General features: G+C 45.3%; 1 protein-coding gene and 1 pseudogene across 1 annotated transcript; one reads left to right on the top strand and one right to left on the bottom strand.

The window, feature by feature from the left end:
- Positions 1-576: 576 nt before the first annotated feature.
- On the top strand, positions 577-4,881 carry LOC135561182 (uncharacterized; annotated as a pseudogene).
- LOC115144445 (leucine-rich repeat-containing protein 59-like) lies at positions 4,502-17,793 on the bottom strand. Its single transcript, XM_029685499.2, has 8 exons — positions 17,592-17,793; positions 17,147-17,265; positions 16,988-17,047; positions 16,423-16,581; positions 14,861-14,965; positions 14,383-14,455; positions 6,130-6,324; positions 4,502-6,036 (listed from the first exon to the last, which is right to left on the bottom strand). The coding sequence occupies exons 2-8, from the start codon at positions 17,243-17,245 to the stop codon at positions 5,687-5,689; spliced, it is 1,041 nt and encodes a 346-aa protein (XP_029541359.1). The 5' UTR covers positions 17,246-17,265; positions 17,592-17,793; the 3' UTR covers positions 4,502-5,686.
- Positions 17,794-27,940: the final 10,147 nt, after the last annotated feature.

Here is a 27,940-nt window from a genome sequence, read left to right as displayed (position 1 = left end):
CACTGTCTGTGTGGGTGGACAATTTCAGATAGTCAGTGATGTGTACACCGAGGAACTTGAAGCTTTCCACCTCCTTCACTGCGGTCCCATATATGTGGATAGGGGCGTGCAGCCTCTGCTGTTTCCTGAAGTCCACGATCACCTACTTTGTTTTGTTGACATTGAGTGAGAGGTTATTTTCCTGGCACCTCTCTCCCAGGGCCCTCACCTCCTCCCTGTAGGCGGTCTCGTCATTGTTGATAATCAGGCCTACTGTTGTAGGCCAGTGCATCCCACTTGTAAAAAAGCATCCTCAAGAGATCTGAAGCAAGCACTGTTCTTACTGACATTGTCCGCAAAAGCGGAACTACAACATCAGAAGAACAGCACCCGATAGATGTTTCTCGAGGCTAATATGGCCAGAGACGAAGGCCAATAAAGATACTATTTTGTATAGCATATGCCTTTTAGGCCGTCTCAAAGTAGAACATAATAGATTGCAAATTAAATATGTATGTCCAATGGTACCAGCAATATAACACCATCCTTCTGATTTTAACCTGCTTTGTCCATCATCTGTCTGAAACCAGAGCCACCATGGGCAGCTACAGTGACTCCACCAGTGTCCTGGACGAGGATTTCCCTGTGTATGACTTCCTGCAGCCCGGCCGTAGCCTCAGCCGAGCCTCCCAGAACCACATAGACCAAACAAACCTGGTGGTCAAGGACAGCTCCGATATAGAGATCCCCATCTCCTCCTCCCCTGTCTCCGCCTCAGAGGGAGTGGTAGGGAGGCTGTGGGCAATAGGGGTTTGGGAGCGGGGATGGGGTGGCTGATGTTATGATGATCAGTAAGTGATGATGAGGAAGCGGAGACTCAAGCAAAGATAGGAGGGTGTGGAGCCTACATACTCCACTCTCAGGAATGGACAGGACAACCATCCCTCTTCCCCTGACCCCCCTAGTGGTTTAGGCCTGTTGGTACCGAATGGTCACGCAGAGTCCAAACCTGGAGGAAGGTGGAGGTGAAGGACCAGACTGGGATGACCGAGGCAGGCAATCAGAGCCTTCTCTCCCTCAGCTATGGCCCCTGCTGGGAGCACCTCCAGCTCTCCTGCTAAGAGGAAGCCCTCCAAGAGGACTGCTGAGAAGATCCAGGCATCCAGAGAGAGGAGGGAGGCCCTGGACAGATAGCAGGGGGAAAAGGAGGCGCGGAGGCTAGAGCAGGAGAAGCAGAAGGCAGAGAAGGCCCTGGCGGAGGCTGTGAAAGCACTGTGACCAGAGGAGTGTATCAAACACATAGTGGTAGCTGTGGATCCAGGTGAGTGGAAGAGAGGCCGTGGCTGTGGATCCAGGTTGGTGGAAGAGAGACCGTGGCTGTGGATCCAGGTGAGTGGAAGAGAGGCCGTGGCTGTGGATCCAGGTGAGTGGAAGAGAGGCCGTGGCTGTGGATCCAGGTGAGTGGAAGAGAGGCCGTGGCTGTGGATCCAGGTGGGTGGAAGAGAGGCCATGGCTGTGGATCCAGGTGAGTGGAAGAGAGGCCGTGGCTGTGGATCCAGGTGAGTGGAAGAGAGGTGGGTGGAAGAGAGGCCGTGGCTGTGGATCCAGGTGGGTGTAAGAGAGGCCGTGGCTGTGCATCCAGGTGAGTGGAAGAGAGGCCGTGGCTGTGGATCCAGGTGAGTGGAAGAGAGGCCGTGGCTGTGGATCCAGGTGAGTGGAAGAGAGGCCGTGGCTGTGGATCCAGGTGAGTGGAAGAGAGGCCGTGGCTGTGGATCCAGGTGGGTGGAAGAGAGGCCGTGGCTGTGGATCCAGGTGGGTGTAAGAGAGGCCGTGGCTGTGGATCCAGGTGAGTGGAAGAGAGGCCGTGGCTGTGGATCCAGGTGAGTGGAAGAGAGGCCGTGGCTGTGGATCCAAGTGGGTGGAAGAGTGGCGGTGGCTCCATTCCCTACCTTTCTCCCCGGAATGTACACTTGTAAACAAAGGCTACACAGAGGAGTTTCCACCATATTTTAGTAGTTTCACTTTTCTACCATGTGTGTGTGTATCCGAGGCCCACACAGTGATGCCAGTACCTGTTGATGACTTCATCAACCTGATCCACAGCTACAATATCTGTGCAGGGCGTTGCTATGGTTTGATTCCACTTTGTGTTTCTGCTGACGAGCTGGAATGTGTACGTTGATGAGCAATGTGAGCACAGCAGTTAATGGCCATAGGTTTATTCACACACACGCCACACGCAAACTGTTGTGTGCCATTGGATTTATGTACACCAATATGCTTTAAAATCCAGCCCGCGGGTGGTTTAGTGCAAAACCAGATATTTATTTTTATCGGTGGGAAAAATAACTCGATACATTGTTTGTATAGCTAAATAAACCTAATATAAAAGCTAGGTTTTAGCCAAAGTTTAAACTGTTTCACATCTCCACTAGTTATTTTCCACACAAGCTCAGCCATCCACGTAGAGATGTATGTGCAATTATTGAACTGTGAACATTTTCACACTGTGAGAAATTTTACAACACGACTTCACAATCTGAACATGATTGGGAAGCTGGGAAGATGTTTTACATGACATAAGGCAAAGCCATTCACCTTGGCAACCAAATGAGTTTGCTGTACCCGGTCACAACTATATTTTTATGGTCACACAAAGTAGTCAGCTGTGAATATAAAATTAGTAGCCTAGCAATTATTTACATGCCCCAGTTGCATTTGCAACCAAATACATTTTTTCTGTGTGAATTTAATATGAATGGATTAAGTCTAAAGATTTGATCAAGGCTTTTTTGTTTGTTTTACTTCTTGTCAAGGTGGGTTTCTGCTAGTTGAGTATATTTAGGAATACAACTGGTCATATCATTTTTCTACAAATTTGTTAAATGGAATTCTACACTCTGGTTATACAGTAGGTAGTGACGTTGGCAGTTCAAGGTCATGATTGGATACACACAAACTCACATATACATTTTTCTTGGCATCATTGCATTCATTCCAAAATGTTGACACTTCAACAGACAATGGCTTTATAGTCATTTAACAGATGACCATTCTGTCTCTGACAGAAAGGTATCCTAACCATATAGTATGGTAAATAGAACAGCATAAAGCCATTTAATTGCAATGAATGTATCACACCAGTGTTAATACAGGGACCCGCTACATTCTGGGCTGTCCCTAAGAGATGCCTCAACTATCATTTAAAGTACATCAACGTATTCAAAGAAAAGTACCTTGTCTCATAACAATTCATTATTAAAATACAGCAAACAGAAGATAATCCAGGAAACATTTACAACTATTAGGAAATACACCGTGGCCAGATGCTGCCCTCACTCCCTTTATGTTATCCAGTAGCAGGGGGGGTAGAGGTGCAGACTGTAGCCCCTCTTTGACCTCCTGGACCTTGGGTTTGCAGGCTCCCTAACCCTGGTTTCATAGACTTGGATAAGTACTTCAGGTGAGGGGCCTGGAGAGGAAGATTTGGTCTGCATCCCAAATGGCACCTTATATAGTGCACTACTTTTGACCAGGGCCCATAGCGTACTGCACTATATAGGACTCTGGTCAAAAGTAGTGCACTATGTAGGGACTATGCAACAGCCCCCTTATGGGGGTATTTATAATAGTTTATAACGCATTAATTAAAGTGTTACCATTTCAAGTAAGTGTAAGGGAGGAATAGTGTTTAGGTGGAAGGGGTGGGAAAGGGGACTTTTAGCTATCTCTTGTAGAAACATCAAGCTGTGTCCCATAAAAGTCCACCATTTTGCAAAAAAATAACAGCTTGTTTTGCTTTTAGATCCCAGAAGCCCCAGAGCCAAAAGAAACAAGCAGCAGGAAAGGGGGCGGGGGAAAAAGAGGAAGAAAGATGGAGGTGAGGCACTGCCCTCGCAAGGTTTCTCGGGTTGAGGAGGTGGGTTGACATCATTAGCAGCTGATAGATAACATCTTCACAAAATGATTTACAGTCATTTGATAATATAGTGGAAGGGATTATTTTTGCAAATACTATAGGAGCAAGTTGAGTCTTTGAAACCAACTCAACTATGGGCCATTCTGGATCCGACTTACTTGAGCCACGAAAGGACTTGGGGAACCTGTTTAACCATGATTAACATACCTGTATGCACTTGTTCACTCCCATGTCCACTTGTATGGAGTATGTAGTAGGACACTAATGTGACACCTGGTCCAATATCCTTCCCCGAGGGGGGGGGGTCCAGGTGCATTTCCTATCCACCTGGAAGAAAACCAGCTTCCCCATCCCAATCCTAACCTTAACGGAAAACAGACCTTAGATCAGTGTTTAGGGGCAACTTCCTCCTTCTCCTCCTGTGTCGGAGCAAGGTATTCTGGGTACAGTCGGATACCTGGAATGGTGCGTTTTGATTGGAAGAAGGTTCCCCTGGCCCGTGGCTGCTATAGAAGAAGGTTTTCCATTGATTCAATAAACTGAGGCATGCCACAATGCTCCATTCTCACGTACACATCTCTGCAAAAACTACAGAGACAATCCTCCAGCTTAAAGCCATTTATTGATGTTGACAGTCCTTGAGCAGAGATGTAGCGTTACAAAAATGAATGCAGCCAACTTGCCCCAGATGGAAGACACAGGATTACTCCATATTTACAGCCTCACTGCACATGCTCAGACTGCCCCAACCAACCAGATACCATTTATATTATGATCTGATTGGCTCAAATTCTGGCCAATACCTGGCTCTGATTGGCAGTTGGACTCTATTTAAAAAATGAAAAAAAGAATAATATTTTACCCCTTTTGCCTCCCAATTTCGTGATATCCAATTGGTCGTTAAAGTTTTGTCCCATCGCTGCAACTCGCATACGGACTCGGGAGAGGCTAAGGTGGACAGCCATGCGTCCTCCGAAACATGACCCTGCCAAGCCGCACTGCTTCTTGACATACTGCCCGCTTAACCCAGAAGCCAACCGCACCAATGTGTTGGAAAAAACACTGTGCAACTGACGACCAAGGAATCGCTAGAGCGCAATGGGACAAGGACATCCCATCCGGCCAAACCCTCCCCCAACCCGGACGACGCTGGGCCAATTGTGCGCCGCCTCATGGGTCTCCCGGTCGCAGCCAGGGATCTAAGCCAGATCTGTAGTGACGCCTCTAGCACTGCAGTGCCGTAGACCGCTGCGCCACTCGGGAGGCCCAGTTGGACTCTTAAGACTTTGACGCAGCACAGACGGAGTCTGTTACTATTGCCCAATCCCAAATCAACCCCTAACCTTTACGTCCTGTGCACCTGTGTAGATATGAAAGGAATGGACAGGTGTGGTATATATATTGTATCTTGACCTTGCCCTGTGATGGGCAAGTTTGCGTTTCCACCATATTGAATACACTTATCCAGACCTTTCAGATCTACCGTGCCAAGGAGGTAGTAGGGGCTGGGGGTTGACTTGGGAGTGTGCACATGAGTCACAGGGAAAGTCTCCAATCACACCCTATTCCCTTTTTAATAGTGCACTACTTTGCAATAGAGTCCCACACTTTAGGGGACTAGGGTGTGAGACTAGGGTGTGAGTAACTTGTGACGCAGACAGCCAACTGGTTAAAAAGAGAGCGTACAAAACAGAGGAAACCAGGAGCGACGAAAGGACAATTCCATAGGAATTTAAGCTGGTCGTCTATCTTTCTTTTTTTCTCGTCAGTCCTACCTTCCTTCCTTACTCAGTTTTCTAACGTTTCCACAGGTTCCGTTGCCGTGGGTGCGACGCCGAGCGGTTCAAGGAAATGCGGCGCCAGAGAGGTTAGTTTCTGCAGCAGCTCTCTGGCTCTGATATCAACTTCCTGTACCAGCTCTCTGACCCTCACATCTACTTCCTGTTCCCGGATCCAGGATAGGCCGTCATCCACAGCAATGTTGATTGGCGCGCACACCGCCTCCTCCTTTAGCCCTGTCAGATGACATACCCCGACAACTCCAGCCAATCCCAGCAGCACCAGGAGGAGGAGCTTGAAAAGCAGGCCAATGAGAGAACGTCTTTGGGCTTTGGGGGTGGATTCAGCTGCTTTCTTATCTGGAGAGAGAGAAGTGAGTAAGTGATGTTCGCTGTATAGTCAACACGTGCACAACTGCATTAAAGACAACCTGGAACGCGCCCATTACATACCTGCTGCCATCTGTCCATTCCGCTTTTTCTTCTCCTCCTTTCTCTTATTCTTCTGTTCCTGGACAGCTAAGGCAGCCATGTGAGCGTTGTACTCCTTCCTCTTCCTCTCCTTCCCCTCTGCCTTCTCTCGTTTACGAGCCTCCCTCTCTTTCGCCTCCCTCTCTCTCTGTTTCGTCTCTTTCTTCTTTTCCAGTTCTAATGCCATGGAAGAAAGAAAAAATATTAACATAAGTTTTGATATGTTCACTCTGTGTTCTTAATGTTTTGTACACTCTCCTGCGGCTTCCATTAACATGTTTGTTGTCTCATTCAATGATTGCCCAGTGGGGAAAAATAATGTTTATTGAATTTAATCAAATTCCTAGCTATAATCATGGCAAGCTAGATATTACTGACGATCAGCTGCTCTGAGCTAACAATGTTAAAACAGTATGAAATATCACGAGTGAAGCCATAGTGAGACGTATGCAGCAGGGACTCCAGACAATCACGGATTACAGAGGGAATACCAGCAATGCCGCGGACACCGACGTCTTGCCCTTGGACAAGCTAAACACCTTCTCCGCCCGCTTTGAGGATAATACAGTGCCACCAACGCTGGACACTCCCGAGGTCTGTGGGCTCTCCTTCTCCGTGGCCGACGTGAGTAAGACATATTAACCACGTGATAACCCCCGCAAGACTCCCGGCCCAGACAGCATCCCTAGCCGCGTCCTCAGAGCATCCACAGACCAGCTGGCTGGAGTGTTTACGGACATATTCAATCTCTCCCTATCCCAGTCTGCCTTCCCCACTTGTTTCAAGATGTCCACTATTGTTCCTGTACCCAAGAACGCAAAGGTAACTGAATGAAATTACTATCGACCAGTAGCACTCACTTCTGTCATCATGAAGTGCTTTGAGAAGCTAGTTAAGGATCATATCACCTTACTTGACACCCTAGACCAGTGGTTCCCACACTTTTTATAGTCCCATACCCCTTCAAACATTCCACCTCCAGCCGCATATCCCCTCTAGCACCAGGGTCAGCGCACTCTCAAATGTTGATTTTTGCCATCATTGTAAGCCTGCCACACACACACACTATACGATACATATATTGAATATAAGAATGAGTGAGAGTTTGTGTTACAACGCGGCTCGTGGGAAGTGACAAAGAGCTCTTATAGGACCAGGGCACAAATAATAATAGAATATCAATAATTTAGCTCTTTAGTTAGCCATCTTACATATAAATCCTTATTTGTTCATCAACAATTGTGAATAACTCACCACGGGTTAATGAGAAGGGTGTGCTTGAAAGGATGCACATAACTCTGCAATGTTGTGTTGTATTGGAGAGAGTCTCAGTCTTAAATCATTTTCCAGTCTGTGCCTGTATTTAGTTTTCATGCTAGTGAGGGCCAAGAATCTACTCTCACATAGGCACATGGTTGTAAAGGGCATCAGTGTCTTAACAGCACAATTTGCCAAGGCAAGAAACTCGGAGCGCAGCCCTGTCCAGAAATCTGGCAGTGGCTTCTGATTAAATTAAATTTTCACAGAACCGCTTGTTGCAATTTCGATGAGGAACTCTTGTTCAGATATCGGTAAGTGGACTGGAGGCAGGGCATGAAAGGGATAACGAATCCAGTTGTTTGTGTCGTCCGTTTTCAGGAAAGTACCTGCGTAATTGCGCACCCAGCTCACTCAGGTGCGTCGCTATATCCCGTTTGACATTGTCTGTAAGCTTGAGTTCATTTGCACACAAAAAAAATTATGGAAAGCCCTGTGTGTTGCCCTTGTTAATGCAGACAGAGAAGAGCTCCTACTTCTTAATCTTAGCCTCAATTTTATCCCGCACATTGAATATAGTTGCAGTCCCTGTAATCCTAGATTCAGATCATTCAGGTAGGTCAGTCGTGTGAGAAACTCATCATGCAAGCAGTCAGACAAGTGAAAATGATGGTCAGTAAAGTCAACTTTAAGCATTTCTCTCAATTCAAAAAAGCGTGTCAATACTTTGTCCCTTGATAACCAGCGCACTTCTGTATGTTGTAAAAGCGTTACATGGCCCATATCATTGCATAATGCAGAAAATACACAAGTTCAGTGGCCTTGCTTTAATTAACAAAGTTAACCATTTTCACTGTAGTGTCCAAAACGACTTTCATTCAAGCTGTCAGGTATTCCCTTGGCAGCAGAGCCTCTTGGTGGATGCTGCAGTGTACCCAAGTGGCACCGGGAGCAACTGCTTGCACGAGCGTTACCACTCCACTATGTCTCCCTGTCATGGCTTTTGCTCCATCAGTACAGATACCAACACATCTTGACCACCAAAGTCCATTTGATGTCACAAAGCTGTCCAGTACTTAAATATCCTGTCATGTTGTCCGGGTTTCCAGTCATTTGCAGAAGAGAATGTCTTTCCTAATTGACCCCCCAGGAGCTGTGCCAGTGTTGTTTGATGAAGACATTGTATAGTTTTTTGGGGCTTTTCCCCCAGCATTGTCCCAGCCATATCCGCAGCAGCAGGAAGAATTAAGTCCTCCACAATAGTATGGGGCCTGCCTGTTCTAGCCACTCGGTAGCTCACCATATAAGAGGCTTCTAGTCCCTTCTTATTAATGGTATCTGTTGCTTTTACACGTCTTACTACTCGAAAGTCGTCTTTATTCTCACTCCAAAAACTCCCGTGGCTTATTTTCCAAATAGTTATGTTTCGTTTCTAAATGTCTGTGCAAGAGTAAAGGTTTCCCCGCGAGATAGTAACAGTTAATGTGATTGGATGTTAATTATTTGACTAGGCTACCTGTATTTGACATTGTGTTGTTATTTTGCTGAACACTAGATGGTTGAATTTTATTTTTGGCAGTGAAACGAGGCTACTCAGGAGAGAAAAAAATCTCACCCAAATGCATAGCCCCCTTGGAAAATATAAATGTACTGTTTGAAAATGTGAAGAATGTGAATCACATTTGTATTTGGCGTACCGCCGATGGCATTGCGTTTCACGAGGCTAGTTTGGGAATACCTGCCCTAGACCGCCCCGAAAGAGCCACGGATGATGCCATAGCACTGCAAGAATGCTAATCATTGACTATAACTCAGCCTTCAACACCATAGTACCCTCCAAGCTTATGATTAAGCTCGGGGCCCTGGGTCTGACCCCGCCCTGTGCAACTGGGTCCTGAACTTCCTGACAGGCCGCCCTCAGGTGCTGAAGGTAGGAAACAACACCTGTACCACCATGATCCTCAACACAGGGGCCCCACATGGGTGCATGCTCAGCCCCCTCCTGTACTCCCTGTTCACCCATGACTGCGTAGCCACGCACGCCTCCAACTCAAATCATCAAGTCTGCAGACCACACAACAGTAGTAGGTCTGATTACCACAAGACAGCCTACAGGGAGGAGGTGAGGGCCCTGGCAGAGTGGTGCCAGGAAAACAACCTCTCCCTCAACATCCACAAAACGAAAGAACAGATTGTGGAACTTCAGGAGACAGCAGAGCGAGCTAGCCCCTATCCACATCGACGGGGACGCAGTGGAGAAGGTAAAAAGCTTCAAGTTCCTCTGCGTACCAATCACTGACTATTTGAAATGGTCCACCCGCAGTGTGGTGAAAAAGGCGCAACAGAAAAATGCCACGGGCACTATCTGATGTGTGGGGACATTTCACTGCAGCTAATGTAGAAGGAAAAGCTGTGTACATTTGCAAATACTGTGTCAAATCATTTGTGAAGAATGCAACAAAGATACAGAATCATCTGGCCAAGTTCCCTCAGCGCTCACAACAAGCTACCTCTGACTAAAGTCCCTCTGCTTCTATTCGAGGTGAAAATGATGAAGCAGACACCTTATCGATAGAAACAGCTCATGGTCCTCCTGGGATCAGAAGTCTTTTTGACTCAATGGAGGAACGTAGTCAGAGAAATGCTGATGAATGTCTTGCTCGAGCTGTGTATGCAACTGGTTCTCCTCTGATGCTCACAGGCAATGTGTATTGGAAGAGATTTCTGAATGTTCTTCGCCCAGCATACACCCCTCATACCAGACATGCTTTATCTACTCATTTGCTGGAGGCAGAGTTCAACAGAGTTAAAGTGAAGGTCAAGCAAATCATAGAGAAAGCAGACTGTATTGCAATCATCTCTGATGGGTGGTCGACTGTTCGTGGGCAAGGAATAATTAACTACATCTCCATTCCTTAACCAGTATTCTACAAGAGCACAGACACATGGGACAACATACACACCAGTCAATTCATTGCAGATGAGCTGAAGGCAGTCAACAATGACCTTGGACCACAGAAGGTATTTGCACTGGTGACAGACAATGCTGCGAACATGATGGCTGCTTGGTCTAAAGTGGAGGAGTCCTACCCTCACATCACACCCATTGGCTGTGCTGCTCATGCATTGAATCTGCTCCTCAAGGACTTCATGGCACTGAAAACAATGGATACACTCAACAAGAGAGCCAAGGAAATGGTTAGGTACAGGAAGGGTCATCAAGCTATAGCAGCAATCTACCTCACCAAGCAGAGTGAGAAGAATAAGAGCACCACATTGAAGCTGCCCAGCAACACCCGTTGGGGTGGTGTTGTCATCATGTTTGACAGTCTCCTGGAGGGGAAGGAGTCTCTCCAAGAAATGGCCATATCACAGTTTGCCAATATGGACAGACCCATCAAGAAGAGAGTGGTAATCCGCCTTAAACTCCTGAAACCTATAGCAGTAGCCATTGCACGGATTGAGGGAGACAATGCCATCCTGTCTGATGTTCAGACTCTGCTTGCTGATGTAAGAGAAGACATTCCTACTGCCCTGCCCACTTTACTGTTGCTCCAAGCAGAGGAAACTGCAGTTCTGAAATACATAAAAAAGTGTGAAGACTTCTGCCTGAAGATCATACACGCCGCAGCGTACATGTTGGTGCAGAGATCAACAAGGCCTATGGTGTCATCACTACCGTGTCTCACCACCTTGGCCTGGATAAGGGCAAGGTTCATGGCAGTCTGGCAAAGTACACTTCCAAGCAAGGGCTTTGGGATAGAGATGCAATATGGCAGTCGTGCCAACATATCTCATCAGCCAGCTGGTGGAAGGGACTTCGTGCATCGGAGGCTCTTTCCCCTGTTGCCTCCATCATCCTCCAAATCCCACCAACATCTGCCGCCTCAGAGCGCAACTGGTCCTTGTTTGGGAACACACACACCAAAGCACACAACAGGCTGAACAATACAAGGGTTGAAAATTGGTGGCCATCCGGGCAAATTTTGGGCTTTTGAGCCTGACAACGAGCCATCTTCAACAAGGTTGGAAAGTGACAGTGAAGATGAGGCCTCAGAGTCTGATGTTTAAGAGGTGGACATTGATGAGGTCCAGAGAGAAAACATGGACGCCTGAGAGGAAGACAACCAAAGCTTTAGTTTCTACACTATCATTTTACAGATGTTTGTTGAAAACGTTTTTTGGGGAGATGTGATGGATCATTGGGGATCATTTAATATTTCCTTTCTTTTGGTCAGTGAAATCATCCCATGTGAAGAGTCAACTCATTTAATTTAAGATCAATTCGTAACTAAAAAAAATTATTTTTTTTCTATTGGAAGGATCTAATCATTTGCAGTGTCTACTTATGATGAGGTAAAAGGTTTATGTTTCTGTCTCCATATGATATGGGAAATATATCCAATGCAAAAAACATCTACATTTAAATAGTATTAATATTAATTTTCATATATTTCCGTTAATTCCCACGGAAAGTTTCCATCTCTGAATATTCCCCAAAATGTGCAACGCTACACAGCACCCAAGGTCACAGGAAGGCCAAAAAGATAATCAGCCAGCCAAGCCATGGCCTGTTCACCCCGCTATCATCCAGAAGGCGAGGCAGTACAGGTGCATCAAAGCTGGGACCAACAGACAGAAAAACAGCTTCTACAGTGCCTTGCGAAAGTATTCGGCCCCCTTGAACTTTGCGACCTTTTGCCACATTTCAGGCTTCAAACATAAAGATATAAAACTGTATTTTTTTGAGAAGAATCAACAACAAGTGGGACACAATCATGAAGTGGAACGACATTTATTGGATATTTCAAACTTTTTTAACAAATCAAAAACTGAAAAATTGGGCATGCAAAATTATTCAGCCCCTTTACTTTCAGTGCAGCAAACTCTCTCCAGAAGTTCAGTGAGGATCTCTGAATGATCCAATGTTGACCTAAATGACTAATGATGATAAATACAATCCACCTGTGTGTAATCAAGTCTCCGTATAAATGCACCTGCACTGTGATAGTCTCAGAGGTCCGTTAAAAGCGCAGAGAGCATCATGAAGAACAAGGAACACACCAGGCAGGTCCGAGATACTGTTGTGAAGAAGTTTAAAGCCGGATTTGGATACAAAAAGATTTCCCAAGCGTTAAACATCCCAAGGAGCACTGTGCAAGCGATAATATTGAAATGGAAGGAGTATCAGACCACTGCAAATCTACCAAGACCTGGCCGTCCCTCTAAACTTTCAGCTCATACAAGGAGAAGACTGATCAGAGATGCAGCCAAGAGGCCCATGATCACTCTGGATGAACTGCAGAGATCTACAGCTGAGGTGGGACACTCTGTCCATAGGACAACAATCAGTCGTATATTGCACAAATCTGGCCTTTATGGAAGAGTGGCAAGAAGAAAGCCATTTCTTAAAGATATCCATAAAAAGTGTTGTTTAAAGTTTGCCACAAGCCACCTGGGAGACACACCAAACATGTGGAAGAAGGTGCTCTGGCCAGATGAAACCAAAATTGAACTTTTTGGCAACAATGCAAAACATTATGTTTGGCGTAAAAGCAACACAGCTCATCACCCTGAACACACCATCCCCACTGTCAAACATGGTGGTGGCAGCATCATGGTTTGGGCCTGCTTTTCTTCAGCAGGGACAGGGAAGATGGTTCAAATTGATGGGAAGATGGATGGAGCCAAATACAGGACCATTCTGGAAGAAAACCTGATGGAGTCTGCAAAAGACCTGAGACTGGGACGGAGATTTGTCTTCCAACAAGACAATGATCCAAAACATAAAGCAAAATCTACAATGGAATGGTTCAAAAATAAACATATCCAGGTGTTAGAATGGCCAAGTCAAAGTCCAGACCTGAATCCAATCGAGAATCTGTGGAAAGAACTGAAAACTGCTGTTCACAAATGCACTCCATCCAACCTCACTGAGCTCGAGCTGTTTTGCAAGGAGGAATGGGAAAAAAATTCAGTCTCTCGATGTGCAAAACTGAGACATACCCCAAGCGACTTACAGCTGTAATCGCAGCAAAAGGTGGCGCTAGAAAGTATTAACTTAAGGGGGCTGAATAATTTTGCACGCCCAATTTTTCAGTTTTTGATTTAATAAAAAAGTTTGAAATATCCAATAAATGTCGTTCCACTTCATGATTGTGTCCCACTTGTTTTATATCTTTATGTTTGAAGCCTGAAATGTGGCAAAAGGTCGCAAAGTTCAAGGGGGCCGAATACTTTCGCAAGGCACTGTATCTCAAGGCCATCAGACTGTTAAATAGCCATCGCTAGCCAGCCTCCATCCAGTACTCTGCCCTGAACTTAAGTCACTGTCACTAGCCGGCTACCACCCGGTTACTCAACCCTGCACCTTAGAGGCTGCTGCCCTATGTACATAGACATGGAACACTTTAACAATGGAACACCGGTCACTTAAATCATGTTAACATACTGTTCAAAATGTATATACTGTATTCTAGTCAATGCCATCCTATTCAACTATTACTGTACATTTACTATCCTATCCACGTATTCTTCAGATATACTACATATTATATCCACATACTGTCCATAATGTCTATACAGCCTACCACACACACACACACACACACACACACACACATACTTATACTCCGGACTACGACATTGCTCATCCTAATATTTCTTAATTCCATTCTTTTACTTTTAGATTTGTGTGTATTGTTAGATATTACTGCACTGTTGGAGCTAAGAACACAAGCATTTCGCTACACCTGCAATAACATCTGCTAAATGTGTTTGCGACCGATAGCTTCTAGCAATCCTAGGCTATATGGGGAAAAGTGGCACCCTTTTCCCCCATATAGTGCACTACTTTTGATTAGAGCCCTATGCTTTGGTCAAAAGTACTGCACTACAGAGGGAAAAGGGCGCCATGTTGGACGCAGACCCAGGCGGAGCCCAATGACTGACCACTGGCAACGGTATCGTAGTACCTACCTTTGTCCTTTAGGAGGCGCCGCTCCCTCTCTTTGTCTACCTCTTCCTGAAGGATCCTCATGTGCTGGAGAACCTACAATCACATTGTAGTTGAAATTACACTGCACCATAATAGAACCCAACAAACCTCTAGTCTATCTCAACGTCTCCTTCCTCTCCCTGTCCTCCTGAGTGGCGCAGCGGTCTAAGGCACTGCATCTCAGGGCTAAAGGCATCACTACAGACCCTGGTTCAATTCCAGGCTGTATCACAACTGGCCATGATTGGGAGCCCCATAGGGCAGTGCACAATTGGCTCGGCGTCGTTAGGGTTTGGCCGGGGTAGGCCGTCATTCTAAATAAGAATTTGTTCTTAACCTAGTTAAATAAAAATGTCATCTCTTATGAAGAAACTTTATTATCAACTTCCATTGTCCTCCAAGAGTTGCTCCATCTTCCCTCTGCCTACCTTCCCATCTCTCTCTCCATCCCAGTCTTACCTTGGCAGCACATTGTTTACACTGTTTCTCGTCCAGACAGTCTCCTGCAGCCTTGGCCAGGTTGATTTCCAGAGGGTTGTCCTTCAGATCCAGCCACTTCAGGTTCTGCGGACACAAACACACACGCAGACAAAGGGGAAAAAGAAGACTGTTGAGACTGTGGAAAGTGTTTTCTGTCTTCAACCCCCATCCATATGCCACTGTGGTCGTGTTCAGTTCACCAATATTACCCAGCTCAAAGATAACTGGCTAATTGTAGAGTTTACTGTGTAGTCTTGGTGATGAAAAGCACATATGATTTAATGTTTTTAAAACTGTTTGTAATGAATTGTCTAACAATAGAATTTTCAGATTGTCGTAAAAGGTTATGGATTGGCCGAGTAGTTAGCCTTTCCTACTGTTGATGGTTGGATTCAAAGTTTATTCCTAGCTCATTCACAGAGCTTTACACATTTTTCAGATTAATATCTGTGTCCACCAAAAATAAATGAACAGTAAATATTGCTATATATTATAGAATTAAGCAGATGACCATATTAATTAATAATAGTAGTAAAATGCCAGGAGAATACTGGGACTTTTGGGACCCAGGGGGTGAATACATTTGAGCTGTCTGTAAGCTGATGTTTGGGAAATGTCTATGTTTCCTCTATTACATGAGAAGTATCATCACTAACTCATTTTGCCAAGTCAGCAGTATTTCCATACACCCACGCATTAAGACCACTTATTTGGGACTCGTAATTGCTCTGAATAAATTCACTCTATTTCCAGGTCAAATGTATTTCCAGCAGAATGGCACCAGTGAACATGGGCCTTATATTGTGCTGTAGTTTGCCTGCTAGAATTATTGTTCCAGGAGAGCTTCGGAGGGGAACTAACTACTATACCCAGGCAGATCTTAGCCAGCAGCATATCACCCTGCAGCATATCACCCTGCAGCATATCACCCTGCAGCATATCACCCTGCAGCATATCACCCTGCATCCCACTGCTGGCTTGCCTCTGAAGCTAAGCAGGTTTGGGCCTGGTCAGTCCCTGGATGGGAGACCAGATGCTGCTAGAAGTGGTGTTGGAGGGCCAGTAGGAGGCACTCTTTCCTCTGGTCTAAAAACATCCCAATGGCCCAGGGCAGTGATTGGGGACATTGACCGGTGTAGGGTGCTGTCTTTCAGATGGGATGTTAAATGAGTGTCCTGATTCTATGGCCACTAAAGATCTAATGGCACTTATTGTAGGGGTGTGGCCACATAATCCTCCCCAGCTTCCAATTGGCTCATTTCCAGGTCATTGAGAACATGTTCTCAGCCAACTTACCTGGTAAAAAATACAAGTTACATGGGTGCCAATGGTGAAGCATGCCAACTCCTTTGTTTTCTAATTAAATAGTGGGCAGATCAAAAATACAAGTTACATGGGTGCCAATGGTGAAGCATGCCAACTCCTTTGTTTTCTAATTAAATAGTGGGCAGATCATTGTCTGGTTAACTTCAGTGGTTAGACACCGTTTAGTATCACGAGGTCCCTAGCAATTCCCAGTTCTAGTGTTGTGTATTACCTACCTTGAGTTGTGAGAAGCTGACCGGCAGAATGGTCAGCTTGTTGTTGTACAGATCCAGGTGTTGCAGGTTGCCAAGGCGACCCAGATCATCAGGTAGAACAGTCAGCTGGTTCTTACTGAGGTCCACCTTGACCAGGTGGCTCAGGCTGCAGAACTCCAGCTGGACACACACACAGTTATGTACAGTCTGTAATACTCATCTCTCTCCCCTCCTACAGCAACATTCCGGCGTGGCTTCTATGATCCACAGACAGGAGAAAGTGGAATGTCTGCGCTAGTTCAACGCTCAGAGGAAACTCAAGGTACACTAGTGCTGCTAACTCTTACACCCCTCTCCTCCTCTACCCATATACCTCTTGTTAATATACTGTAGTACAACTCCTTGACCATCGGGCTGGGTTGGCTACCAGAATATCTACTTTAAAGACATTTGCCACTTGTCTTCAGAGGAGAGCAACACTGTGAGCAGGATTTAGTTCTAGTCCAGCACTAACACAACTGACCGAACTGAAGATTGTGGTGACCAGTGTTTGGCTTTGGGGATGGGGTCATTCAAGGTTACTTACAGGCAGGGAGGTGATGTTGTTGCAGGACAGATCCAGGACTGTAACTTTCGGGAAGGCAGCCTGAAAGCGCACACATAACAGTATGACAACAAGACTACTGCCTATAATACATGGCGTTATAAAAAGTAATGTGGTGTGAGTGTGTCGTTGTTGGCCTACCAGTTCTTTAACAGGAACTTCAGTGAGGTTACAGAGGCTCAGATCCATCTCGTTGCCATCGACTTTATCCTTCAGATTCAACACCTTGTTTTTACTCATCCTGAGTTTTGGGTGGGGGGCTGGGGGAGAATACAAATGAAAGTTTCTGTTTTCACAATCAAACACAATAGAAAAGCTAACTGACATGTTGACTACCATGGTTTGCTTTCTGTAGCCTATCTAGACAAAACAAATTGAGGAAGTATATAGGAGCTAGCTACTGTAAGATACGTTGTTCCAACCTTATTTTAATGTCATTGCAATTACTTAGTAACTAAGCTGACTAGCTAACGTCACACTTTGTTTCTCTTCTAGCGTGAGACAGTTTCTACGTTGGCAGCTAACGTGGTGACAGCGCAGCAAAGTAACCTTTTCTTGGTACAGTAACGTTAGTGAAAGTACTTACCTGTTTCACTGAGAAATCACCACCGTTTTCAAACGTCTCAGACCTTCTATTCCTTCTAATAAATACTACAATAATGGCTACTTTATAGACAACTGTCAAACTAGTCGTAGCATGCAATTATATCGCAGACAAATATATTGTGTGTAAAGCAGCGAGGCTGCAGTAAATTATTACAATGAAAGTCCACGTCATTGATAGAAAGATACAGTTGTGCCAATGACGCGATATTTCAGAGCATATCGCCACCTACAGCTTGGAGGAGCAACTGGCAAGATACTCTCTCTCACACACACACACACGCACTGGAAGGACTTTCAGTTCTTTCTTTATTGCTGTTCAGCATAGTCTACAATAGCATTTTTCTTGTTTCATTAGCACATTATAAGACACGAAAAGTATGTACCGTTTATTATAACCAGTTAAGAAGAAACAATGTTGGGTAACATAAATACTCTTGGGGCAGCAGGTAATCTTGTGGTTAGATCGTTGGGCCAGTAACCGAAATATTTCTAGATCGAATATCCGAGCTGACAAAGTAAAAATCTGTCTTTATGCCTCTGAACAAGGCAGTTAACCCACTGTTCCTAGACCGTCATTGTAAATAAGAATTTGTTCTTAACTGACTTGCCTGGTTAATTAAAGGTTACATTTCTAAATGAATTGCCATTTGAATATGCAAACCTACACACGTATTGATAAAATATTCTATAGATACATGGTGTATATTTTATGTACATGAGCAAACACACAAGTGCCTTTCAAAACACCCATTGACACTGCACATGATGAAACTGATGAAAGAACACAAACATCGTTGAACTTATTTAACCACAAATGTAATTACGGGTGAATCTTAAAAGATATTCTCATAAACCGTCATTCTGATTGACTCGCAACTCAGAAAGGATGTTCATCATGTCAGTCTCTACTAAGTTTGAAAGCTAAGTGACACTTCAAAAGATGGAAGAGAAAATCGCAACTTTCTAAAAATAAATATTGCGTTCTCAATCAACCCCTAATAACTCAACTTCTCTTCGCTCTATGTCAATTCTACATGTATGTTTTTGTTGTTGTTGTACCATGCTCATTAGGGACCACAATAGAAATAAGTCTGAATTTTTCTGTTATCCCTGCGAAGTTTTTAAAATATGTGTTCTTGTTTTTTTTATACATGCAAATAAACTCAATCAATCATCTATGTTCATTGTGTCAGCCTCTACTAAGTTTGAAAAAAGCTAAGCAATATGTCAAAATATAGAGAAAATCTCAACTTTTAAAAACAACAAAAATACCCTAATACCTCGACTTCTCTTCGCTCTATTCACTTGAAACTGATAGTGTATTGAGGGCACTAGTATGAAGGTGTATGCTGAAACAGCTGTTATCTCAAAATACATGGAAACACCAGTATGAACCTCATACTGTTAGTATTTCTGCTACTGATAAAAAGATGTTACATTACAGCCTTATTCTAAAATGTATTAAATAGTTTTTCCCCTCATCAATTTACATACAATACTCACTAATGACAAGCAAAAACAAGTTTGTAGAAATGTTTGTAAATGTATACAAAAATATATTTAAAAAATTGAATATCATATTTACATATGTATTCAGACCCTTTACTCAGTATTTTGTTGAAGCCCCTTTGACAGTGATTACAGTCTTGAGTTTTCTTGGGTATGACACTACAAGCTTGTCAAACCTGTATTTGGGGAGTTTCTCCCATTCTTCTCTGGAGCTCCTCTCTAGCCAGCAGAATACCACCCTACATTCCACTGCTGACTTGCTTCTGAAGCTAAGCAGAGTTGGTCTTGGTCAGTCCCTGGACGGGAGACCAGATGATGCTGGAAGTGGTGTAGGAGGCACCCTTTCCTCTGGTCTAAAAAATAAAATCCCAGGGCAGTGATTGGGGACATTGCCCTGTGTAGGTGTCAGGATTTGGCCAGGGTTGTTCCGGTTTTTGGTCACTAGATGCCCCCATTGTGCCTTTTGACCTTTTGTTTTCCCTTGATCCCCATTATTATTTGCACCTGTGCCTCGTTTCCCCTGATTGTATTTAAACCCTTTGTTTTCCTCAGTCCTTTGCTCTGTGTTTGTATGTTAGCACCCAGCCCTAGTACTCTGTGAACTCTTGTTGATCCCGGTGGACTCTCTTGTGGAATTCTGTTTTTTGTTCTTGTTTGTTTGTTTGTTTTTGAGTATTTTTTGAGGCTTTTTGTGCTATACCTTCCACCTTGTGGATTTACCTTTTTGTCTTGGAGGATTACCTTTGTTCTTGTGGAATTCCTTTTGAAGTTGTGGAGTTACATGTTTTCCTGAAGAACTTCATTTTTTACTTCATTAAATACATCGTCTCAAGTACTGCTGTGTCTGCCTCATCTTCTGGGTTCTGCCAACTATTCGTGGCTCAGTTGGTTAAGTGACTGTTTCTCACTCCGGAGACCCGGGTTCGTAACCGGGGCCTGACAGAAACACAGAGCCAAAAAATGAACCCAGAGGCAGCCAGTTCCCAGGACCTTGTTGCCAGGCTGTTCCACCACCAGGAGACTGTCCAACGCCACGAAGTTGCCCTGGTTCAGCAAGAGGCCTTAATGGCTAGACATTCTCATCTTCTGTCGGAGATGCTGACTTCCATAAAGCAGATATCTGATCGACTTACCTCGGCAACAGTTCCCGTCCCAGTACCTCAGATTCACGTACCCATGGCAGTTAACCCTCTGGCTGAACCTCGTCTTCCACCTCCCCAACGGTTCTCAGGTGATCCAAGTGCTTGTAAAGGGTTTCTCACCCAATGTTCTCTCTCCTTCGAGCTGCAACCCTCGTCGTTCCCCACCGACCGGTCTAAGATCGCATATATCATCACCCTGCTGTCGGAAAAAACCCTGGCCTGGGCTACTGTTGTGTGGGATGCCCATAGTTCCTGCTGTGCCAGCTACTCTGCCTTTGCTGAGGAATTCAAACGAGTGTTTCAAGGCCCAAGCAGTGGTCCTGACTCAGCCAAACAGCTCCTGACTCTCCACCAAGGTCGGCGCAGCGTGACGGACTATGCCATCCAGTTCCGCACGGTGGCAGCAGCGAGTGGCTGGAACAACGAGACGCTCACTGTGTGCTTTCTGAAAGGCATTTCCGACACTATCCAAGATGAACTGGCCACTCGGGAACCACCGGACAATCTCGAGTCCCTGATCAAGTTGGCCTCACGCATTGACCAGCGTCTGAGAGAGAGAGAACTCAACCGTAGACCTCTAGCCCCTATCAGTTCCAGCTCCGAGTCCCCACCTTTATCCTCGCTGGCTCCACCGGAACCCATGCAGATTGGACGCATCTCCCAGGCTGAGAGAGACCGCCGGATGAGGGAGCGACGCTGTCTATATTGTGGCAAACCGGGCCATTTCCGTTCCACGTGTCCCGGGCTCCAGGGAAACGCTCTGTCCCGTACAGACCGGGGGGAACTGTAACGGGAAACATAACCTCCTCCCATCCGTCCAACTCCCGTCTGCTCATTCCAGTCACCCTTTCCTGGGACAACCACAAGCTTCACCTTCAAGCCTTGGTAGACTCTGGAGCCGCAGGTAACTTCATGGATGGTGTCTGGGCGAAGGAGAATGGCGTTCCCTCTGAACCTCTAAGTAACCCCATGAGGGTTACTACATTGGATGGAAGCCCTTTGGGATCTGGACTTGTCACTCATGTCACTACCTCCTTGCGACTTTCAGTTTCACAACACAAGGAATTGATGAACTTTCATTTGATCTCCTGTTCCGAGTTCCCTCTCGTCCTTGGATACCCCTGGCTTCACAGCCATAACCCTCACATCGACTGGTCTGTGGGCACTTTCAAGCAGTGGGGTCCTACGTGCCAAGCTACATGTATTTTCCCGAGTTCTACTCCCGAGTCTTTAGAATCCATCGACCTGACCCGAGTTCCCGAGTGTTACCATGACCTCAAACTGGTATTTAGCAAACAGAGGGCCACCATGCTACCACCCCATAGACCTTATGATTGCCCCATCGAACTGTTTCCGGGCACTTGCCCCCCCAGGGGTCGGATCTTTTCCCTATCTCCACCCGAACGAGCTGCTATGGATACCTACATCAAGGACGCTCTGGAAGCAGGCCTCATGCGTCCATCCACCTCCCCGGCGGGAGCAGGGTTTTTCTTTGTGGCCAAGAAAGACGGTGGATTACGTCCTTGCATCGACTACCGGGGACTCAATGCCATAACCGTCCGTAACCGTTACCCGCTACCCCTTATGGCCACAGCCTTCGAGCTGCTCCAGGAAGCAGTTGTTTTCACTAAGCTTGACCTGCGGAACGCATACCATCTTGTGCGGATCAGACCTGGTGACGAGTGGAAGACCGCGTTCAACACGCCTACTGGTCACTATGAATACTTGGTGATGCCCTTCGGCCTGACCAACGCCCCAGCGGTGTTCCAAGCGCTCATAAACGATGTGCTTAGGGATATGCTTAACATATTTGTGTTTGTTTACTTGGATGACATCCTCATCTTTTCGAGCTCTCTTCAAGAACACACAAAGCATGTCAGACAAGTACTCAAACGCCTCCTAGACAGCCATCTGTACGTTAAGCCGGAAAAATGTGAATTCCATTCATCCCGAGTACAATTCCTGGGATTTGTAGTGGAACCCGGTCGAGTCCAAATGGACCTCAGGAAGGTAGGGGCGGTAGCGGATTGGCCCACCCCCAAATCCGTTAAGGAAGTTCAGCGTTTCCTGGGCTTCACAAACTTTTACCGCAAGTTCATCAAGAACTTCAGCTTGGTGGCAGCCCCTCTCTCAGCTTTAACCAAGGGTGGCAATGCAAGGTTTTTGTGGGGAAGAGAAGCTGAGACGGCCTTCCAAGGACTCAAGCAGCGCGTCCTCTCTGCTCCCATCCTGATACTACCGACTACGGAGGAACCGTTTGTGGTGGAGGTAGACGCCTCAGAGGTTGGTGTTGGAGCTGTCCTGTCTCAGAGGGGTGAAGACAAGAAGCTTCATCCGTGCGCTTTCTTCTCACACCGGCTTACCCCGGCTGAGAGGAACTACGATGTGGGGGATCGTGAACTCCTAGCGGTTAAGATGGCATTGAAGGAATGGAGACACTGGCTCGAGGGGCTTCTCACCCGTTTCAAGTGCTTACGGACCACAAAAATCTGGAGTATATCCAGCAGGCGAAGCGGTTGAACTCTAGACAAGCTAGATGGTCTCTTTTCTTCAATCGATTCCAGTTTATCCTCACCTATCGGCCCGGGTCGAAGAATCTCAAACCGGATGCCCTGTCCCGAGTCTACGCTCCTGCCATTCGAGATGACACGGACATGCCTGTCCTTCCTGCTGCTAAGATCGTGGCTCCGATTTCGTGGCAAGTTGAGGATACCGTGAGACGAGCTCAAGCTATCGAACCGGACCCGAAAGGGGGTCCTGCCAATCGGTTGTTTGTCCCCAAGGCAGTGAGGACTCAGGTCCTTCTGTGGGGCACTCCTCTCGCCTCACCTGTCACCCGGGCGTAGGTCGCACCTTGGAGTTCATCCAGCGTAAGTTCTGGTGGCCTACCATAAGAGAAGACGTTGCCTCTTTCGTCAATGCCTGCCCCGTGTGCTGCCAGGGCAAATCTTCTCACCTCCGCCCTCAAGGACTCCTTCACCCTTTACCTATTCCCCACAGACCCTGGTCCCATATCTCGTTGGACTTTATTACTGGCCTTCCTCCATCCCATGGCAATACTACTATCCTAGTCATAATCGACAGGTTTTCAAAGGCGGCCAGGTTCGTCCCTCTGACTAAGTTACCTTCTGCCAAGGAGACGGCTGAGTTGGTAATTAATCATGTGTTCCGAGTCTTCGGCATTCCTCAAGATATGGTTTCTGACAGAGGTCCCCAGTTCGCCTCAAGGTTTTGGAAGGCCTTCTGCCAACTCATGGGTGCTTCTGCCAGTCTATCTTCAGGGTACCATCCGGAGTCCAACGGCCAAACAGAGAGGATGAATCAAGAGCTGGAAGCCACCCTCCGATGTATGACTCGTAACAACCCGTCCACATGGTCGTCCTTCATTGTTTGGGCCGAATACGCGCACAACACCTTGCGCTCCTCCTCCACTGGTATGTCCCCGCACGTGTCAGTTTGGCTATGCCCCTCCATTGTTCCCGGACCAGGAGGCAGAAGTCAGAGTGCCTTCAGCCTTGAAGTTCGTCAGACGCTGTCGGCTTATGTGGAGGAAGACCCGTCTTAATCTTATGCGTTCCTCAGAGGTACCAACAACAAGCCAACAGACGTCGCCGTCCCGGGCCTACCCTGCGCCCGGCCAGAGAGTCTGGCTCTCCACAAGAGACTTACCACTACGGGTGGAGTCTCGCAAGCTGTCCCAAAAATACATCGGTCCCTTTAAGGTTGCCAGGAGAGTTAACCCAGTTTCTTATCGCCTACACTTACCCAGATCCCTTAAGATTAATCCCACATTTCACATTTCCTTATTAAAACCTGTTGTTTTTCTCCCCTTGTCCCGGCAGACAGACCTCCCCCTCCGCCTCGTGTCATTGGAGGCCAGCCGGCTTATACCGTCCATCGGATACTGGATTCCCGCCGGGTGCAGCGGTCCTGGCAGTATCTGGTGGACTGGGAAGGCTACGGTCCCGAGGAGCGCTCCTGGGTTCCTGCCAAAGACATACTGGACCCTGACCTCATTCGTCAGTTCAGGGCTCTCCACCCTGAGAGAGCTGGTAGGAACGTCAGGAGCCGTTCTAGGGGGGATTCTGTCAGGATTTGGCCAGGGTTGTTCCGGTTTTGGTCACTAGATGCCCCCATTGTGCCTTTTGACCTTTTGTTTTCCCTTGATCCCCATTATTATTTGCACCTGTGCCTCGTTTCCCCTGATTGTATTTAAACCCTTTGTTTTCCTCAGTCCTTTGCTCTGTGTTTGTATGTTAGCACCCAGCCCTAGTACTCTGTGAACTCTTGTTGATCCCGGTGGACTCTCTTGTGGAATTCTGTTTTTTGTTCTTGTTTGTTTGTTTGTTTTTGAGTATTTTTTGAGGCTTTTTGTGCTATACCTTCCACCTTGTGGATTTACCTTTTTGTCTTGGAGGATTACCTTTGTTCTTGTGGAATTCCTTTTGAAGTTGTGGAGTTACATGTTTTCCTGAAGAACTTCATTTTTTACTTCATTAAATACATCGTCTCAAGTACTGCTGTGTCTGCCTCATCTTCTGGGTTCTGCCAACTATTCGTGGCTCAGTTGGTTAAGTGACTGTTTCTCACTCCGGAGACCCGGGTTCGTAACCGGGTCCTGACAGTAGGGTGCTGTCTTTTGGATGGGATGTTAAATGGGTGTCCTGACTCTCTGAGGCCACTGTGTTCTAGGGGACTTTCAATTCTGCAGACATGTTTTGGTTCCCTTCCCCAGATCTGTGCCTCGACACAATCCTGTCTCCGAGCTCTAGGGACAATTCCTTCGACCTCATGACTTGGTTTTTGCTCTGACATGCACTGTCAACTGTGGGATCTTATATAGAAAGGTGTGTGCCTTTCCAAATCATGTCCAATCAATTGAATTTACCAGAGGTGGACTCCAATCAAGTTGTGGAAACAGGATGCACCTGAGCTCACTTTCGAGTCTCATAGCAAAAGGTCTAAATACTTGTGTAAATAAGGTATTTCTGTTTTTTATTTGTAATACAGTTGCAAAAATGTCTAAAAACCTGTTTTCACTTTGTCAATAGGGGGCATTGTGTGTAGATTGATGAGGAAATAGAATAAGGCTGTAACATAACAAAAAGTGGAAGAAGTTAAGGGGTCTGAATCATTTCTGAATGCACTGTATATGAAAAATAATTGTCTCAGCATTAACAACGATTCATATTTGTTCATATTTAAAAGACATTTGCATTACATTTGGGTTTTAAAACATGTTTCAAGGTCAAATAAATGCCCCCAATGCAAATGGCTGTATATTGAATACATATTGGCTTAGAGCAAGAACTATTCTGGGTGCCGCAGTAAAAAATATTGTAGGAAATACTCCGTAGGGTCTTTAGATTTTATATATGGTGTCATTTCATGGGGCTCTGAATAATGCAGAATGTTGCTGGCCTCTTACTCCACCCATTCCATTGGCTGCCAAATTACATCACAACAGTGCAGGGAACGCTCATTGAATTAAAGGGCAACTACACTCAAAAAGTTTCTTAGATTTTTCCAAGACCTAAAAAATCATCCCCTGATGTGTTTTAAGCATTGTTGTAATCACAGAAAATCTCATTTTGTTGTTTTTATCATAAAAATCATTGTGAGAAAATGGGGAAATCAGAGTTTTGGGGGAAATCCAAAACCTGGAAGAAAAATAAATAAAAAGACCCCCAGGCCCAAAAAATGTAAACTGATTTCAAAAGGCCCTCTCAATGTGTTTTCCTGTGCATGACTGCACTTTAGTCTGTGTTATCCTGCGACACAGCACTTTGGGGGAAGTTGAGGTCAGGTCCACTATTGACTAGGCACCTAAGAGGGAAAGAGTTGTGCCATCCTAGAAATGTTTTTGTGAAATTTAAAATGTGAAATTTTGCAGACACTTTTATCCAAAGCGACTTACAGTCATGCATGAATACATTTTTACTTATGGGTGATCCCGGGAATTGAACCCAATATCCTGGCATTACAATGTTCTACCAAGATGCACGACAGGGTTATAAATGGTAAATCAATTTAATATGATTTATAAGGCCTTTATTAAGTGGTGCTTATGACACCCTGTATAAAGCACAGGTTTATGTCATATTTGACATAGTGGGTTATGTCACATTTGACATGGGTGATTATGTAACACAGTTAGGCAACACTTATGAACCCTTTATAAAGCATGACATACGGTTATAGATTATTTCGAACACATTTATGAATGCATTATGGTGCCTTTATAATCTGCACGTCATTTAAAGCGGGACCATATCACAATTTGTGCCACCCATAAGTGAGAAACCTTACATGCCAAGTATAGACCATATAACGTGTTCCCTACAGGTCCTGTGTGGCTCAGTTGGTTGAGCATGGTGCTCGCAACGCTAGGGTTGTTTCGTTCGATTCCTTTTGGTGGATCAATTCTAAAATGTATTCACTCGCTACTTACTGTAAGAGGTTCTGGATAGGAGCAATGACAAGTGTTAATGTAATAGAAAAGAGCAGAAGCGTTGAACTATCTGTTCAGATCCTAATTCTTCATACCTACGGAAAATGTGCTCAAAGAGAAAGCCTCCACTTCTTTGTAGTGATGTGAAACCGAGGCTTTCTGTATGCTTTCACGGAATTGTTCCGAAAACGGTTCATTACTCATTAGTAAAAGCGGTTCGTTACTCAAAGCTTGGTTATTTGTTCACAATGCATATTAGTCAGCAATATCTGATCAGCAATATAGCAGCGTGTGAATATCAGAAAGACGTTTTTCCCCTCCACTATTTTCACTAAAACTTTGTGGTGCAGCGGTAAATCGTTGGCTTTAATAGTTTATAATCAGTTGGAATAGCAGGTTTAAATCTTACATCAGGCTTCCTTTTTTCGCCTACAACTTTACTATTTTTCCAAAACGAAATCTATGCCATTATCTAGGATGCTTAAGACAGAATCTTATACTATACTAAATAAAACAAATGATTTGAACAACAGTACAATTGTTTTAATTCGATTTATTCTAAAACAATGTGCCTTCAACGGGATTCAACCTCATACCCTCACCTCCCTGAATGTTCCATAGTTCCCTACGCCTGATGTCATAGACTAGACGTAACATAATCAAAGTAAATCCGGCACTCAAAATAATATATAATGTTTTGTTTGGTAGGGTTATATAAGATATTTGGTCAGGGTGAATGGTGGGCATATGACGTGAACGTCTTGCAACCCAAAGGTTGAGGGTTCAAATCTCAACATGGACAACTTTAGCATTTTTGCTAATTAGTACTTTATAGCTACTTTACAACTACTTAGCATGTTAAAGCTAACCCTTTCCATAACCTTAACCATTTTAGCTAACCCTTCCCTTAACCCTTTAACCGAACTCCTAAATTGAAACATAACCCAGCTAACGTTAGCAACCTAGCTAGAATTCGTAACATATCATACATTTTGGAAATTCGTAACATACTAAATGGAGTGTCTTCGGATTTACGTGCAGAATCATACAACATTTTCTGAGAAGCCACCTCCTAAACTACCGGTCAGTAGTTCGATCTATATTTGTAAGTACGATGTCCAGTAGAGGTTGGTGTTTGAAAGCAGCTTTTAAATCGAAAAAAAAAAAAGAACCACGGCGAAATAAATTGTCTCATTCACTGGATGTAAACAAGAAATGGTAAAGGAC

The sequence above is a fragment of the Oncorhynchus nerka genome, linkage group LG16, assembly GCF_034236695.1.
Source record: "Oncorhynchus nerka isolate Pitt River linkage group LG16, Oner_Uvic_2.0, whole genome shotgun sequence".
Lineage (NCBI taxonomy): Eukaryota > Metazoa > Chordata > Actinopteri > Salmoniformes > Salmonidae > Oncorhynchus > Oncorhynchus nerka.
Note: the sequence above shows the minus strand (reverse complement) of the source record. Positions and strands in the feature narration are given on the sequence as shown.

Excerpts from the sequence above, each read along its gene's own strand:
- LOC115144445 (XM_029685499.2), bottom strand. The coding sequence starts at position 17,245 with ATGAGTAAAAACAAGGTGTTGAATCTGAAGGATAAAGTCGATGGCAAC. Across the intron at positions 14,456-14,860 it reads GTAAACAATGTGCTGCCAAG|GTTCTCCAGCACATGAGGAT; the intron begins GTAAGACTGGGA and ends ATGTGATTGTAG. Across the intron at positions 6,037-6,129 it reads GAATGGACAGATGGCAGCAG|ATAAGAAAGCAGCTGAATCC; the intron begins GTATGTAATGGG and ends CTCTCTCTCCAG.